General features: G+C 45.2%; 3 protein-coding genes across 4 annotated transcripts; 2 read left to right on the plus strand and 1 right to left on the minus strand.

Moving 5' to 3' along the window:
• The first annotated feature begins 1,015 nt into the window (after positions 1–1,015).
• On the plus strand, positions 1,016–2,026 carry LOC103637436 (coatomer subunit beta'-1). Its single transcript, XM_020543199.1, has 5 exons — positions 1,016–1,235; positions 1,317–1,410; positions 1,512–1,618; positions 1,825–1,937; positions 2,022–2,026. The coding sequence occupies exons 1-5, from the start codon at positions 1,045–1,047 to the stop codon at positions 2,024–2,026; spliced, it is 510 nt and encodes a 169-aa protein (XP_020398788.1). The 5' UTR covers positions 1,016–1,044.
• A 1,705-nt stretch (positions 2,027–3,731) lies between these two features.
• On the minus strand, positions 3,732–5,339 carry LOC100192605 (uncharacterized). Its single transcript, NM_001137820.1, has 3 exons — positions 4,780–5,339; positions 4,361–4,683; positions 3,732–4,277 (listed from the first exon to the last, which is right to left on the minus strand). Exons 1-3 carry the CDS (start codon positions 5,308–5,310, stop codon positions 4,238–4,240), a joined length of 894 nt encoding a protein of 297 aa, NP_001131292.1. The 5' UTR covers positions 5,311–5,339; the 3' UTR covers positions 3,732–4,237.
• Positions 5,340–7,168: 1,829 nt separating this feature from the next.
• LOC103636254 (putative PWWP domain family protein) lies at positions 7,169–10,501 on the plus strand. 2 transcript variants are annotated; one of them, XM_008658615.2, is made up of 3 exons: positions 7,169–7,300; positions 7,387–10,091; positions 10,191–10,501. In XM_008658615.2, the coding sequence occupies exon 2, from the start codon at positions 7,391–7,393 to the stop codon at positions 10,058–10,060; it is 2,670 nt and encodes an 889-aa protein (XP_008656837.1). In that variant the 5' UTR covers positions 7,169–7,300; positions 7,387–7,390; the 3' UTR covers positions 10,061–10,091; positions 10,191–10,501. The 2 variants fall into 2 exon arrangements, with proteins under 2 accessions (XP_008656837.1, XP_008656838.1); XM_008658616.4 differs by having other exon boundaries at positions 7,169–10,091.
• The last annotated feature ends 5,110 nt before the right edge of the window (positions 10,502–15,611 follow it).

Here is a 15,611-nt window from a genome sequence, read left to right on the forward strand (position 1 = left end):
TCCATTCATCAATTCAGGGATCCAACACTTGGACACCGACATTCGCATAACTAGGAACATCGACCGGGGGGAAAAGTAAGGAAAGCTGTGCTGGTGTAGGAAGCAACAAAAAATCAGATCCGTTCTAGCTCTGTTCATTTTTATTCTTTTTTTCTCTTGGGAACTTCATGTACATATATATATAATAGTTCATCAGGAGCCACAGGCCAAGCGGCGAGACGAGGCGGTTTGGAACCGCCATGGCAGCGGCAGCCGCCGACTTCCGATCCCGCCGCAGCTGCGGCCGCCATGTCCACCTGTACCCACTCCACCTGTGCCCACTGGTTCGTTCTTGGCTCCGAATTTCTTTCCCATCCATCTCCCTTGCGCTTCCTGGTCCCTTGCTGTACATGGGTCACCGTGTATGTGATGCGCTTGAACTGGTAGGCTTCTAAGTGAGACTTGTCTGCATTCTGCTCTTCGAAAGCCATCATATCCTCTGTAGCAGTCCCTGGTTGAAGGTTGGTTTCATATTTACTTCCTTGATTAGCACCATTGCAGCTTATAGAAAGTAAAACACTGGCTGATGGCAAAGTCAGATCCCCATGAATATGGTCCTTTTCCACTGACCCAATATTTGTAGAGACAAATGGGATGATTCCACCAGGCTCATGAAATGAACTCACGATATACCTCCTCATCTAGGATGAGTTGATCCTTAAACCAAACACCCCTAATACTATCTATGCCTAGATCTGCCATGATTTTTTATTCAAGCTACGAAACAAATTACAAACCATAATATTGTTTTCCTGATAGTTTATCCTTTTACATCACTAAACTTGATATTTCATTACAGAATGGAGTTCATTCCCTCTGTCCAGCTGTATGGTCAAAATATAGGAGATGGTCAATGGTACTTGTTTTTCTTGCTAAAACTCTCAATGCGAATGTGAATGATGTCAAATTGAGACATGACCTAAATCGAACATATCCTATCTGTATTAGCTCGTGAATGATAGCCTTTTGGCGTGGGTATGCCACAACTCTACATTGCAGCTAGAGATGGCAGAGGAATGCCTTCTTCAAGCAAAGGACTTAAGTGGCTTGTTGCTACTGTACTCATCTCTTGGAGATGCTGAAGGAATTGAAAAGCTTGCTTCTTTGGCAAAAGAACACGGAAAAAACAATGTTGCTTTCCTCTGCCTTTTTATGCTTGGTAAAGTTGAAGATTGCATACAATTGCTTGTAGACAGGTAAATCTTGTTTGCTGTGATTAAATCCTTGTTTTGGTGCTCTTCCTTTGAGAACTAAACATTATCTTGTGTATTCTGCAGTAACCGTATACCTGAAGCTGCATTACTGGCACGTTCATATCTTCCTAGCAAAGTACTAGAGATAGTGGCAATTTGGAGAGACGACCTGAGTAAAGTAATTTCTTAATGTTCTCATCTTAAGTCTTCTTTCTGAAAAGTGTCGTGTCATTAGAAAAAACTGCATGCTATTATCTTATTCTTTTTGTCTGTATGCAGATTAATCCAAAAGCTACAGAGTCTCTAGCAGATCCTTCTGAATATCCAAATCTATTTGAAGACTGGCAGGTTGCTCTAACTGTAGAAAAAAGTGTTGCGTCTCAGAGGTACACAGTATCACACAAACTACTACATTTTGTTCTAGAATATTGCTTACCAGAAGTTAAAAAAATACATTGAATCTCAGAAACTTCTTATTAAATCCAAGGAGTAATGTACTAATATTTCATTGCATCTGCTCTGAGAACTGAGTCCTGACCACCTCACAGTTTTTGACCAAGTAAAAATTTTGCAATAACATGTCTATGTGCAGGGGCAATTATCTTCCTGCTGACCAGTATGATGCTAGGGTCCCCCTGGACACTGTGTTCACAGCTTCAGTTATGAAGATGTATCTCAAGGTTTTCAACTTCTTGTGGATGCAAAGTGAGCTTTGTTCTAGAAACTCAATTTTTTATACAACATCTTCTATACCTTTTAAAACTGGATGCCTTTTCCTACTTTGTTCAGTATGAATCACTAGAAGTGCTGGCAAATGAATGCCGGCGCCCCTTGTGTCCAGCTCCCCTGTTCGATGGGCTTCATGCCCAGTTTCTTCTGCTGCTTCCGTTCTACTTGTCGAGGCATCACCTCCAAGATGAAGCTGCCACCGTTCCATGTCGAGGCGCACACCTTGAGTATCAGGAACACCACGTGCATCCGGTAGGACAGGAATATAGGGACCGTCAGGGCCATTGTTGCCACTGTGAACAGCGCCTGGAGCAGTATGTACATGACCTGCCGGTTCCGGTCACCCAGCAGTCCGCTCAGCCTCCACCAGATGTTGTTTGCTTTCTGTGCTTTCTTTGAGAGCTCTCTGACAAACCGTTCATAAGATAAACATTGAGTTTTATGTTTTTTCATCGGAACATTTGGTTCTATGTTGGGATCAAGGATATTCGGGATTCGGGAATACCAACAGTTACTCGAACCAGTAGGAAACAAGGACTCATGAACCCAGGAAATGCAAGTGGGCAAAATGCAAAACAGAAGGCACACAGCGCATGACAAGAGTTTTTGTATACAAATTCAGAATCTAACTCAACCATCCAAAGTACATTAATGTAAATGAGACAATCATTACTGCAAGGAACTATTTTTTTTCCTTGTTGGTTGGGAGCCAGCAAGCAACTTGGAGAAGGCCTCAACACTACCCTTGATGCTTGAGAGCAGCGTAAGCATTGTTACGACTTTGTATCCAGTAATACCAGTCTCCATATATGTGATTACATCAAGGCCAGGGATCTCAGGAACTCAGTCACCGAGTTCATCTATGTCTCCCTCCCTGGTTTAATGCCTTTTCCGTGTTTATTCTAATTACCTAGCGTACGTAAATTTGTGGTGTGCGTACATGTGCATAGTGTTTGGGTGGTTCCCTTTGTATCCTTTCCCTTCTTTAAATGATGATACACGACTCTCTCGCGTGTTCTGGAAACTCAATTTTTTATACAACATCTTCTATACCTTTTAAAACTGGATGCCTTTTCCTACTTTGTTCAGTATGAATCACCAGAAGTGCTGGCAAATGAATGACCCGGTCCTGATAATACTGTTAGCCCCTTTTTTCAGCATCCAAATTTTTTTACCCTTCTTAATTTAGTAATAGCATCTCCCTATCTGTTGACAGACTGCTTCCTTGTATAGGTGATGTTTCATCTTTCATCCATCCCATGTACATATGTTCAAGATGGCGCCATTGGTTCCTCGGCAGAATGGGATGCAAAGGTTCGAAGCATTAGTGATAACCCCTATGCTATTATGTTACTGTCCAATGTCCTTTGGAAAATACCAGATCGCGCCATTTCCCATGACACATCACCTTTGACTATATATGCTACCAGTTCAATAAGGTATATTATTACTTTTAAATGTTTTACATATGATTTTAACTTGTTCATTCATTCAAGTAATATCTTTTCCAGCAATATTTGAAGTATGTACTTGGCTATTATGGAAGGGTAATTAATATCTTCTATCTTCTCTATGAATGTTTGAAGCAATATCAATCTGGAACACAATATGCTAATGGATTTGCAGTGGAGGATATTGAACGATAATCTCTAATCCTATGTGGTAAAGCATTTTGCTGATTCAGCTATTGTGAAAGATGCACATACTGGCTTACTGCTATGACAGACCCGATATTGTTTGAAAGAGGAGGCCTCCCGACTCCAGGATGGTAAAGTCAGCTTATTACTCTTCGTTTCCTCTGGTTCTGTAAAGATCTTAAATTCCTTCCATATTGTGTATTTCAGGATTCTGGGCTTTGGTGGCTCCACTGTGTCATTGTTTGCCCAGGTGGAAATCATGATGTCCTGCTTAGAAATCCACAGTGCTCTACTGTCCATTGACTATGGTGCAGTAATCTCTTCCAATAGGTCCACTCTGTGCAGAGTGCAGTGAACAATGAAACATTGGAGGACACGATACAGAAAGGCGTCAACCGTCGACATTGAGAAACTGAATCCTGCCTTTCTTTTCATGCGGGAGCTGCCAGAGCTTCACATGGTTTCACTGTGAAGACAGGTGCGGAGGTCCCTCTTCACCATGGATTTATATAGAGAGTAGAGGGCATCATAATACTTCACATCTCAATGTATTTTACCATTATATCTTGACTCCGTAGCAACGCACGGGCATACACCTAGTTATCACTTAAACATACTACTAGCCTATAGCATCACTAATTAATACAGCTGCTCTCTATGGCCATTCCACCACCTTGACCTGCATGCACCAAAACCACAACTCAGAAAAATGTTGATACATGCACATCGATCCCTTAAACACATACTCCTCCTCATTATTACCAGAAGTAATCCCATCGTGGATTGGTCTTGGACGACATGCCACCGTATGTGTAGTCGGCACGGCGAGCATTGCGGAAAGCACAGCAGCCACAGGAGTAGATGGCTATGAGTAGAACAAGGACGATGACATTGAGGATGGTGATGGTGTGCCAGTCTCGGCGCACCTGCTCCAGCACTCCGGCTTTGCACGAGTCGCACTGGTAGCACAGGACGCTGGGGGCATTGTTCCACCGGTAGCAGTCCTCCTCGTCTTGCGCCGGCGCAGCGATGGGTATGCCTTGCTCGTTGTATGTGCATGATGTCGGTGGCTTGCAGCATCCAGACTGCGCGCGTTTTTTGCATTGCAGTTTAATTAATAGCAAGCAAGCTAGAAATAACAAGAAGAAGAAGAAGACCCTCGCGTACTCGTAGTTACGTACCTGTATCGGCGTGAGATTATGCTGGAGGTAGTCCAGGGGAGTCCAGGCGGCTATCCTGGGGCAGGCTCTTGACCCGACCACGCATGCGAGCGCTGCCCGCCAGTAGCGATCGACCTCGACATGCCTCTGGAGCCAAGCCGAGTAATCTGTGATCCGGAACTCCCGGTAGGGCCTGCCGGGCACTTGCCTGCCGCCGCCGCCGCCGGCCGTGACTGCCAGGCCAAAGACTGTGATCCCGAGCAGGGCGAGGACGAGCAGCAGCATGGCCAGGAGGTAGAGCCACAGCGCCCATGTCACATGGTAGCATGCGCCGATGAAGCCCGCCAGGGAGATGAGGAGGACGATGAACCCGATGGCTAGGAGCGGCGTCTGCAGTGCGGATTCGCATGTCACCGCCGCAGAGCCATGGGCCAGCCACAGCCCTGCACCGATGATGGGGATGGATGCCACCAGCGTCACCAGGTTCAGGTAGCCTATCATCGTGTTGCTCAAACGCCGGTGTGGTAGTGGGTATAGGTGCTGCGAATGCATCTTGCTAATGCTAGCTAGCTGAGCGATCGATCTCGGATGACTGGTTCTGTTGCTACCTGCTTATATGTCTATCTATCAAGTATTATCATCATATGCTTGCTATAGTAGCTAGCTTTCTTTTCCTGCTGGCTTTGAGCTTTATTTCCTTTGATTGATTCGCTTTAATTGGTGCTTTTCTTTGTTCATACCATATCATACCATACCATACCTCTGCTGCTTGTGTGAGCTGTAAATCCATGTACGGCAGCCTTTTTCTAATCATCCAACACTCACTTGGATTCGATTATGTAATAGCACGGCATGTTTCATGAACTGGAATTATGTTTTCTGCATTTAAACTTGCATATCCCTTTATTAACTTTTGCCCTTTTTCCTCTTTATGGAAATTATGCTTCCTTGTGTTTTTGCATGCCCTTTTGATGAATGACGGATTGAACTGTTCAACAGGCATTGCTCCAAATAAGAGAGCAATTAAAGAGGAAGGAATGCTACGGGATTGATTCTTAATCACGAAGGCAGCCGGGTTGAGGGGATCTGCGTATGTACTATGTGGCTTCTTTTCCAAAGCAAAAGGTGTCACTGCATCCAGCAGCGACCCCAGCGCCAATCCACGCCGACGGCAGTCACAGCGGCAACGTGGTGGCCATCCAGATCTGAGCAGTGGTCGTGCATAACCAATGAGCAGCGATGAGCCGATGACGACAATCACCGTGCTTTGCCATTGACGGGCTCACCGTTTTTTTTAAAATTTATTAGCTTTTGACTAATTGACAGAGTCGTCATTGGAGCCAAGACGGCTTGGCTTGTCTGCCTATCTCCGTCCCTGAATAGTTTCTGCACATTTTTTTAGAATAAAAAAGATAACAATTTGGTGTCAAAATCACTATTAAGCAAATACTATATTTCATGATCCAATGATACTCATTTAGAGCATGTTTAAATACACTATAATTAATAGTTAGTTGATAAAATTAGTTGAATATCTAAACAGTCTAGCTAAGAGCATATCTAAGAAACTCTTTAGTTTTTTCTATTTGAATTTCTATCTAACCTCTTCATAAATATTACACTCTATAGGTACTATTTCATTTCAACAGACTCTCTAACAGCTAAGCTAGCCGTAGTGGATTAGTGGCTAGCTAAATTTGGCTAGAGATGGAGCTAATTTGAAAAGTCGGATGGTTTGGCGAGTTGAATGGCTAGTCTGTTGGAGAGTTATTTTACTGTTAAATATCCAAAATTTGGCTAGTCTCTTGAAGGTAATAGTTTAAGTATTAGCTACTTACATTTTAGTCAACTAACTATTAGCTCTAGTGCATTCAAATATTTTTTAAGTAAAAAAATGGTAGTAGCTCTTTTATATAAACTTAGTCAGATCTAAAATAATTTTCACTTAAGATGACAACTTAGTTTGACTTAGACAACTCTCAAAGTTGATTTCGTTTGGAACGGAAGGAGTAGTAGGATGATGGCCTCAAAATCATTATAGGATTATGGATGGTGGAGTTACTCTCCAATGTCCATTATATTGGTTTTGTTTGGTGCAACTATTTTCGAGAAGCTTTTTTGATAATCTAGATTCTGCTACCACGAAAATCTGGATATCACGAGCCTTGTATGTGAGGGAAGATAAAGAGGTCCACGGTTTAATAGAAAGCGGAGGCGATAGATTTCTCCTGTTGCGACGACTCAGCGAATTCTGTATTGAACGGTTTTCAAAAAAATAGCGTTTAATAGAAGCTGATTCTGGCATCTGGCGGATCAAAAACTTAAACAAAAATCCTGACGGTGTCCTGTGTGCATGAGTTTGTGTACTGATGAACTTTATCAACCAGGCCCTCGTCTAAAAACTTAATTCCGAATCCATCCCAGCACACGCACGTTTCTCTTCTGCCCGGCGCGTGACGCGTCTCCAAAAAAAAAATTCCCCAGCTCCTTCGCCACCGGCGAACCCTGGCTTCCCGTCCTCCCACGGTTCCTCCGCATCGTGGTAAGATTTGCCCCGCCTTCCTTTTCTTCCTCTCCACCAGCGCGAACTCCCCACCTAACCCTTTTTCTTCCTTGGTCTTCACCTAGCTACATGGCGGATTCGCGAGGAATAGCTTCCAAGAGCGCTGACAAGGATAGCACCTCCACTCGCCCGGCGCGCCTCCGCGTCATGCGCCAGGAAGTCAAGGATTTTTTGACGAGTCCTCGCCGTAGCCGCCCCAAGAAGCAGCCGCCTCCGCCTCATCCCCCGCCGCCACTGGAGGAGAAGGTGAAGGAGAGGAAGAAGGGAAAGGAGAAGGCAGCGACGGAGGAAGAGAAATTCGAGCGCGCGCAATACAGCTGTGCCTTCCAGGACGAGGGCGATGGGGGCCGCGACTTCGCGCCGCCGGAGCTGGTCTGGGGTAAGGTGCGGAGCCACCCCTGGTGGCCCGGACAGGTATTCGACGCCGCCGATGCGTCAGAGATCGCACTGCAGCACCGGAAAGCCGGCGCCCCGCTCATCGCCTACTTCTGGGACAGGACCTTCGCGTGGAGCGACTCTTCTGCGCTGCTCCCCTTCTGCGCCAACTTTACGCGACTATCCACCCAGAGTACTATGTCTAGCTTCGTCTCCGCCATCGACTCCGCGCTGTTGGAGGTTGAGCGACGCGTAGAGGCTGGCCTCTCGTGCGGTTGCTTCAGTTCCAACATTGCCACGAAGCAGGAGGTTCAAAACTCCGGTATCCGGCAAGGGGCGTATGGTGCGGCGATAGACTCTGTCTACACGAGGGATGCCTTCCATGGCAAAACATTTCTTGACTACATCTCAGCACTAGGAAAGAAGCCACTAGCCGGTGCTGATCTTCTTGACCTAGCCACCGCCAAAGCACAGTTGAGGGCATTCAATCGTTCAAGGGGTTCAAGGGACCTTCCTGAGTTTGTGATGTTTGAGGGCATTGCGGAGATTACAGAGATGACACACACAAAGGGAGAAAGGATGCACAAGAGTGAGGATGATGTTCTGAGCAAGGAGAAGAAATCGAGGCGCGCTGGGAGTTCACGTAGAAAAGGAGAGGCTTTACCAGAGGCTGCAAATGATGATGCTATAGATGAAGACAGCAATGGAGGGGCAGGAAATGATACGTTGAGTCAGGGGGAAAAGTCAAAGCGTGTGAAGAGTTCATCGAAGAAGAAAACAGACATTTACAAACATTTATATGGACTCAAAACTGATTCTGTTGCTGACAGCAGAACACTGGACAAGAAGGGAGTAGATGATGTTTTGAGCGAGAGAAAATCTGGGCGCACACTGCGATCCACGAGCAAGAAGGAAGATGCATTAGAGGGTTTGAAAAGGCTGGCAAAGCATGGAATTGAGGAATTAGCAGGAAAAAGCAAAGATGCCCCCGTTCTTAAAGAAAACAATCAGAGGCATGGTGCAGGCTCTGCACACAAGGGTAGAATCACAGAGGATGGGTATCATAGACTTGGAGATTGCAATGCTGAGGATCTAACTTCTCCAAGCAAGAGAAGATTGGGGCATAATGAAAACTCAATAATCAAGCCAGTGACCATCTCCGAGCATGGTAGGAAGAAGAAGAAACTTTCTGAACTCATGGCAGCTATAGGCAGGCCTAATTCTGTATCGGGTGGTAAGAGCAAAGCTCGAGGGAAGCGTTCGTTGCATGGTTTAGCTGAGAAACCTGAGGATGCTGATCGCCACTCTAAGGATACATTGATGACTAGGAAAAGAAAGAAGCTCAACACATTAGGGGATTTATCTTCACAGTCAGAGCCTCTCTCTCCTAAGAAGTCCACAAAGGTTGGAGAACTGATGAGCAAAGCAGCTGGGAGCAACATGTTACAGGCAGCACCTGCTGTCAAAGCTATTAGTGCAGTGTCTCAGACGAAACCACGTAGGGCTAAGCACAGGCAAGTAAATGCTGCAGACAAATCTCCACGTCATATGAAGGTAAATCGGGGGAACAGCAAAGCCGCTAGTAAGGAGTCTCTATCTTGTGGAGAAATGCTACGGCAGATCTCATTAGCAGCATGTGGTCTTAAGCAGAGAGAGGAAATTGCTCCTTCAAGTGTTAATTTCTTTACCGATTTTAGGAAGAACTCCATTTTTTCTAGTTCTGATGTCGATGAGAGGATGCCTGAGAAGGCAACCAACGCCGAGTCCACTCCTTCAGAACAGCCCATTGTTGATCATATGCAGGATGACTATTGGTCCGACATTCTCATTAATGTGGAGGAGCCGTTATCTAGCCTCAAAAAGAAGATATATAAGAGTAAGAAAAGAGCAAACAAGAAGGCACCTCAGGTTAAGAAACCTCCTGTTAATTCATTGGCGACTGCAGAAAATGCGGATGAGCCAAGGAGTGAAGGCAACCAAGATACAGAAAATGGGGAACAACTTAGGAACAAAACGAAGCTGTTTTCTGCAAATGGATCTCAACAGAATGGGACAAAATCTGGTGAAGAGATGGAAAATAGCTTTCTGTCTGGACTGGTGCTGCACTTCAGCAGGCCAAGTGATGTTCCATCATGCAGTGACCTTATCAAGATCTTTAGCCAATACGGTCCTGTTAATGAAGCCAAGGCAGAGGTTGCAAACAGTACCAGCTCTGCTCAGGTGATCTTCAAGAGGCGCATGGATGCTGAGGCAGCGTTTGCAGGTGCTGGGAAGATCAGTGCCCTTGGACCAGCCCTTACGAGCTTTCGTCTCACCGACTTCCCAGCAAGTGCTTCAGGAAATAAAGCTTCACATGGTGCATGAAAGAGCGAATAGAGTGTTGCATGGCAGTGAGGTACAAACGAGTTTCCCCTCTCTTTCCCGGTTGGGTTTGAGTTTGATAGGTGATGTATATTATCTTATGCACATTATGGTGTCCTCTTGTTTTTTGTAGGGAAACCAGATGAGGGAGTTAGAGAAAAAGGTATACTCTACTGTATGTGGTAGCTAGGTTGTTGCAGGATTAATTCATAGGAACAGCGATGACACTTGTGTCGTCCAGTGTTGTGGAGGTGTCATATACTGCAGATCACTTGACATGAGTTGCCAAGAACCAATAGGTGTTGTAAAAGCATGTTTGTTTTAAACTGAGTTTTGGTACTTAAAAAGTGTGCTTTGTTTCTTAATAATCCAAGTACTGGATATTGTTGCGGGTGCAGTTGGATGTTTCTTAACAATAGCATGTAGAAGTATTATGTTTGTGCATGCCGAGCGATCACCTGGCGTCTGGCAGTCTTTATACTGACTGTTCGTGTAATCGTGTATTGGGCTATAGGCTGCCGCTGGAGTGGTTCTGATTTCATGCTATTTATCCAAGCGTGAATATGCATGCATATATCCAAAGCTTAGTTTGATCTACCTTGATGCATCGAGACAGAGTAACTCTATGTAACAAATCTCTTTAATCATTTCCTCTGTTTTAAATTATAAGTCGCTTTACTGTTTTTTATATAGATTTTGATATGTACATATATCTAGATACCTAGTCAAATCAAATGTGAATGTGATATACCAAAAAAGTTAAAATTACTTATAATTTAGTCAAAATAACTTACTCCCTCTGTCCTAGACTAATTACACATTCATTAAGTAACATATGAATGTAGTTTGCATGTATGTTTATATTTATTATCATTTGAATGAATGTAGATAGAAAAAAAAAAGTGGGTTAGAAAGAACTATATTTTAGAACGGAGCGAGTATATTTAAAACGATGGGAGTAATTATATACCGAGTTTATATATCATTGGAAATCGACAGTTCTGCACATATGCAGGTACCAACACTTCAGCTTGAGGTAGAAGAACAGAGGTTGAGCACAAGGACAAGTGCAGTGCCTGGTTATTCTCAGCCCAATTACTCTACATCGCTGATATAAGCCACTCCATCTATTGCCATACTAGTAGCCCAACGACTCTACATGGCTGATGTCAGCCACTACACGGTTGGTCTATTGCCATACTAGTACAGTAGTTAGATGAACAGCAGGAATTACCTATTGCTAATTCTTTGCTGCAACAAAACAAAAGGAGAATACAGCAAATTATCTTACAAACCTTTTCCTGATTATTTGCATTGATTGAACCAGCATATATGTAGGGAGTTGATAGACATAGAAGGAGACAACAGACACTATGTTCTTATCCTAGTCATAACTAAGTTAGCCTCGAGTCCTCGACTAGGTCAGTCTCAACCAGAACTAGAGCCGGACAAAATACTCGTTGACTCGCTCGATTTGAGGTCAGCTTTGGTTAGCTTGGCTCATTAAAAATTATTTAGAGCTGAACTAACATCCTAACTCGGTTTGTTAACGAGCCAGTTCGCGAGCTCAAATAATCTATCATATTTCAGCAAAATGAACATGTTACATGTATGTGCCGTGTCTATGGCCTGTGGGTTAAATTGATGACTGATGGATTGTGTTTGCTTGTTAAATTAGTCTTTGTGACTGTATCTATGGGTTAAACTGATGAACATGTGTGTGAATTATTATTTTGTGATAAACTGATGACTAAAATATTCGCGAGCTAAAATGAACATGTTGTGGTTCGCGAGCTAAAATATTCAACTCCAGCTCGCAAATGAGCCAAGCTAGCCCGAGCCCATTCTCTAGCTTGGTTTCTTAACCAGTGAGCCAGCTCATCCAGTGGCGGAGCTCCGTAAAAATAACGCCTCAGGCCACTCTAAAAATATAATGATGTACTACTTGTCTTTTAATTTTTCGCACTTAGGTAGTAACATTTAAAACAATCCAATGGAACTGTGGCAGATAGGGAAAATGAATCAGACGTTCGAGAACAATTACTCACAACAGAGGAGAAGCACTCAGCACACAGCGCTTGCCGCTTAGATGTAATGGCAGAGGTAGATTTGGGCAGTGGCGCGGCGCCAGTGTAGGCCGCGCGCGTCATTGCTACAGGGACGCTAGAGGCGAACTGGTGGAGGTGGAGGCCGGACTGGCGGTGGCGGATGCCTGAGTCAGAGCTCGCCCGGCCGCCTCTGAGGTTGCTGCCTTGTGCCATTGCCGAATTCGTAGAGCCTGAAGGCGTGGAGAGCGATAGAAGACTGAATGGAGGCGGTCGCGCCGCTGGCAACATAGGAAACGCAGCCGCACAGGTTTGCAAAATAATTGAAAGAGTTTATGTTCTCGTGACTTGAGCGACTGAGGGAGGCCGCCAGGCTCAATCGGTGCAAGCAGGACGTCTTTTAGGCCATATTTTTGGGCTGAAATGTATTTTGAGCTAGATTTTTTGATTGAAAAAAGACATATATATATAAGAAGATTTTTGGGATGCGCCCCAGGCCACGGCCCAGCTGGCCCTGAGCCCATATCCGCCCCTGAGCTCATCAGCTTAACAAGTCAGTTTAAAACCCGACCTAGCTCGGTATCCAGCTCTAACCAGAATTACTCGACTTGGTCATCCAAACTAGGTCAGCCCCGACCATAGCAATCCCCGACATGGTCACCTTGACCAGAACGGCCCCATCAGGTCCCGATCTCAGTCTCCCCCTACCTAGCCAGTAGCCACCCCTACCAGGTCTAACCAGACCCTAGTCGCCTTGAGCTAGATCAACCTAGGTCGTATAGTCCTAATAAGACCCTACACTGCCACGATCTAAAGGTACCATGAATCTTTGTGCATGTTAACTATAGTATATATCTGACCCTTTGTAGAATATATAGTAATAGTCTAGCGTGTAGCAATCATGATTTAATTCTTATTGATTCTTTCTCTAATTGTCACATGTTGATAACTAGTACAATACTCGTTTGTTGTAACTACACATAAATATTCGATAAAATGTTACTGTGGATGCACATGTCGACCGAAAGTCGGTTGTTCAGCCACGCATCGCCGGCGGCATGCCTCTTCCTTATCTCCCTCAACTGTTCTTGTCCAATCCTTTGTGGAAGAATCTGGGTGAGGGAGGCGGACATGAGGAAATAGATAAGTTGGGGTTTTTTAGAGGAGTCATAAATAAATTATTTAAAGGGTTTTTTAGAGGAGTCATAAATAAATTATTTAAAGGGGTTTTTAGAGGAGTCATAAATAAATTAAAATACCTTCTGACTCTTGTGCTTTTACTGAAAAATGTTTCTTTGTTGCAAAAATGTTTCTTTGGAGTGATTCCGGACTTGGGAGAGGATTTGATCTCTTTGGAGTATCTAGGATTGAATGTTATAGCTCTTGTAATGTGTTGAAGGTGGAAAACTTGGATGCCATTTAATGTGGGGTGGTTGGGGTATTTATAGCCCCAACCACCAAAAATGGTGAAAGGGAATTAGGCTTACACCTATTTTCCTAATTGATTTTGGTGGTTGAATTGCCCAACACAAATAATTGGACTAACTAGTTTGCTCTAGTCTATAAGTTCTACAGGTGCCAATGGTTCACAATAAGCCAATAAAAAGACCAAGAAAAGGGTTCAACAAAGAGAGCAAGGGATAACCGAAGTGTGCCCTAGTCTGGCGCACCGGACTGTCCGGTGTGCCACCGGACAGTGTCCGGTGCACCAGGGAACTCGACGCTCAACTCTTCACCTTCGGGAATTTTTGGAGGAGCTCCGCTATAATTCACCGGACTGTCCGGTGAGTCACCGGACAATGTCCAGTGCACACCGGACTGTCCGGTGTGACAGCGGAGCAACGGCTACTTCGCGCGCAACGGTCATCTGCAACGCATTAAATGCGCGCCTGCACGCGCAGAGAAGCAGAGCACGCGCGGGTGGCACACCGGACAGCCTACAGGGCCTGTCCGGTGCACCACCGGACAGCCAGGCAGGCCCACAAGACAGAGCTCCAACGATCGAACTCCAACGGTCTGCTGACGTGGCTGGCGCACCGGACAGTGTCCGGTGGCGCACCGGACTGTCCGGTGCGCCATGCGACTGCAGCCTTCCAACAGCCATATTTTGGTGGTTGGGGCTATAAATACCCCAACCACCCCACATTCAATGCCATCCAAGTTTTTCACCTTTCAACTACTTACAAGAGCTCTAGCATTCAATTCTAGACACAACCAAATAGATCAAATCCTCTCCCAACTCCACACAAAGCTCTAGTGATTAGAGAGAGAGATTTGTTGTGTTCTTTTGAGCTCTTGCGCTTGGATTGCTTCTTTCTCTCATTCTTTCTTGCGATCAAACTTAATTGTAACCAAGGCAAGAGACACCAATTGTGTGGTGGTCCTTGCGGGAACTTCGTGTTCCGTTTGATTGAGAAGAGAAGCTCACTCGGTCTAGGTGACCGTTTGAGAGAGGGAAAGGGTTGAAAGAGACCCGGTCTTCGTGACCACCTCAACGGGGAGTAGGTTTGCAAGAACCGAACCTCGGTAAAACAAATCATCGTGTCTCGCTCTTTATTCGCTCACGATTTGTTTTGCGCCCTCTCTCTCGGACTCATTTCTATTTCTAACGCTAACCCGACTTGTAGTTGTGCTTAAGTTGTTAAATTTCAGATTCGCCCTATTCACCCTCCTCTAGGCGACTTTCAATTAGTATCGGAGCCCGGTGCTTCATTAGAGCCTAACCGCTCGAAGTGATGTCGGGAGATCACGCCAAGAAGGAGATGGTGACCGGCGAGAAGCCCGCTACAAGCCACGGGAAAGCTCCATCGAGAGAGTCCTACAACAAAGGGAAGGGGAAGGAAAAGGAATCCCCTTCACACAAGTTGCGTCGGAGCGGTGACAAGAAGAAGAAGATGAGGAAGGTGGTCTACTACGAGACCGACTCCTCGTCGCCATCCACCTCCGGCTCCGACACGCCGTCCGTAACTTCTAAGCGCCATGAGCGCAAGAAGTTCAGTAAGATCCCCCTACGCTATCCTCGCATTCCTAAACATACACCTTTACTTTCCGTCCCATTAGGCAAACCACCAACGTTTGATGGTGAAGATTATGTTAGGTGGAGTGATTTGATGCGATATCACCTAACCTCACTCCACAAAAGTATATGGGATGTTATTGAGTTTGGTGTACAGGTACCATCCGTAGGGGATGAAGATTATGATGAGGACGAAGTGGCCCAAATCCAACACTTCAACTCCCAAGCCACTACTATACTCCTCGCCTTGCTAAGTCGAGAGGAGTATAACAAGGTGCAAGGGTTAAAAAGTGCTAAGGAGATTTGGGATACGCTAAAGACCGCACACGAAGGAGACGAGGTGACCAAAATCACCAAGCGGGAGACGATCGAGGGGGAGCTCGGTCGCTTCCGTCTTCGCCAAGGGGAGGAGCCACAAGACATGTACAACCGACTCAAAACCTTGGTGAACCAAGTGCGCAACCTCGGGAGCAAAAAATGGGATGACCACGAA

Source organism: Zea mays, chromosome 8 (genome assembly GCF_902167145.1).
Source record: "Zea mays cultivar B73 chromosome 8, Zm-B73-REFERENCE-NAM-5.0, whole genome shotgun sequence".
NCBI lineage: Eukaryota > Viridiplantae > Streptophyta > Magnoliopsida > Poales > Poaceae > Zea > Zea mays.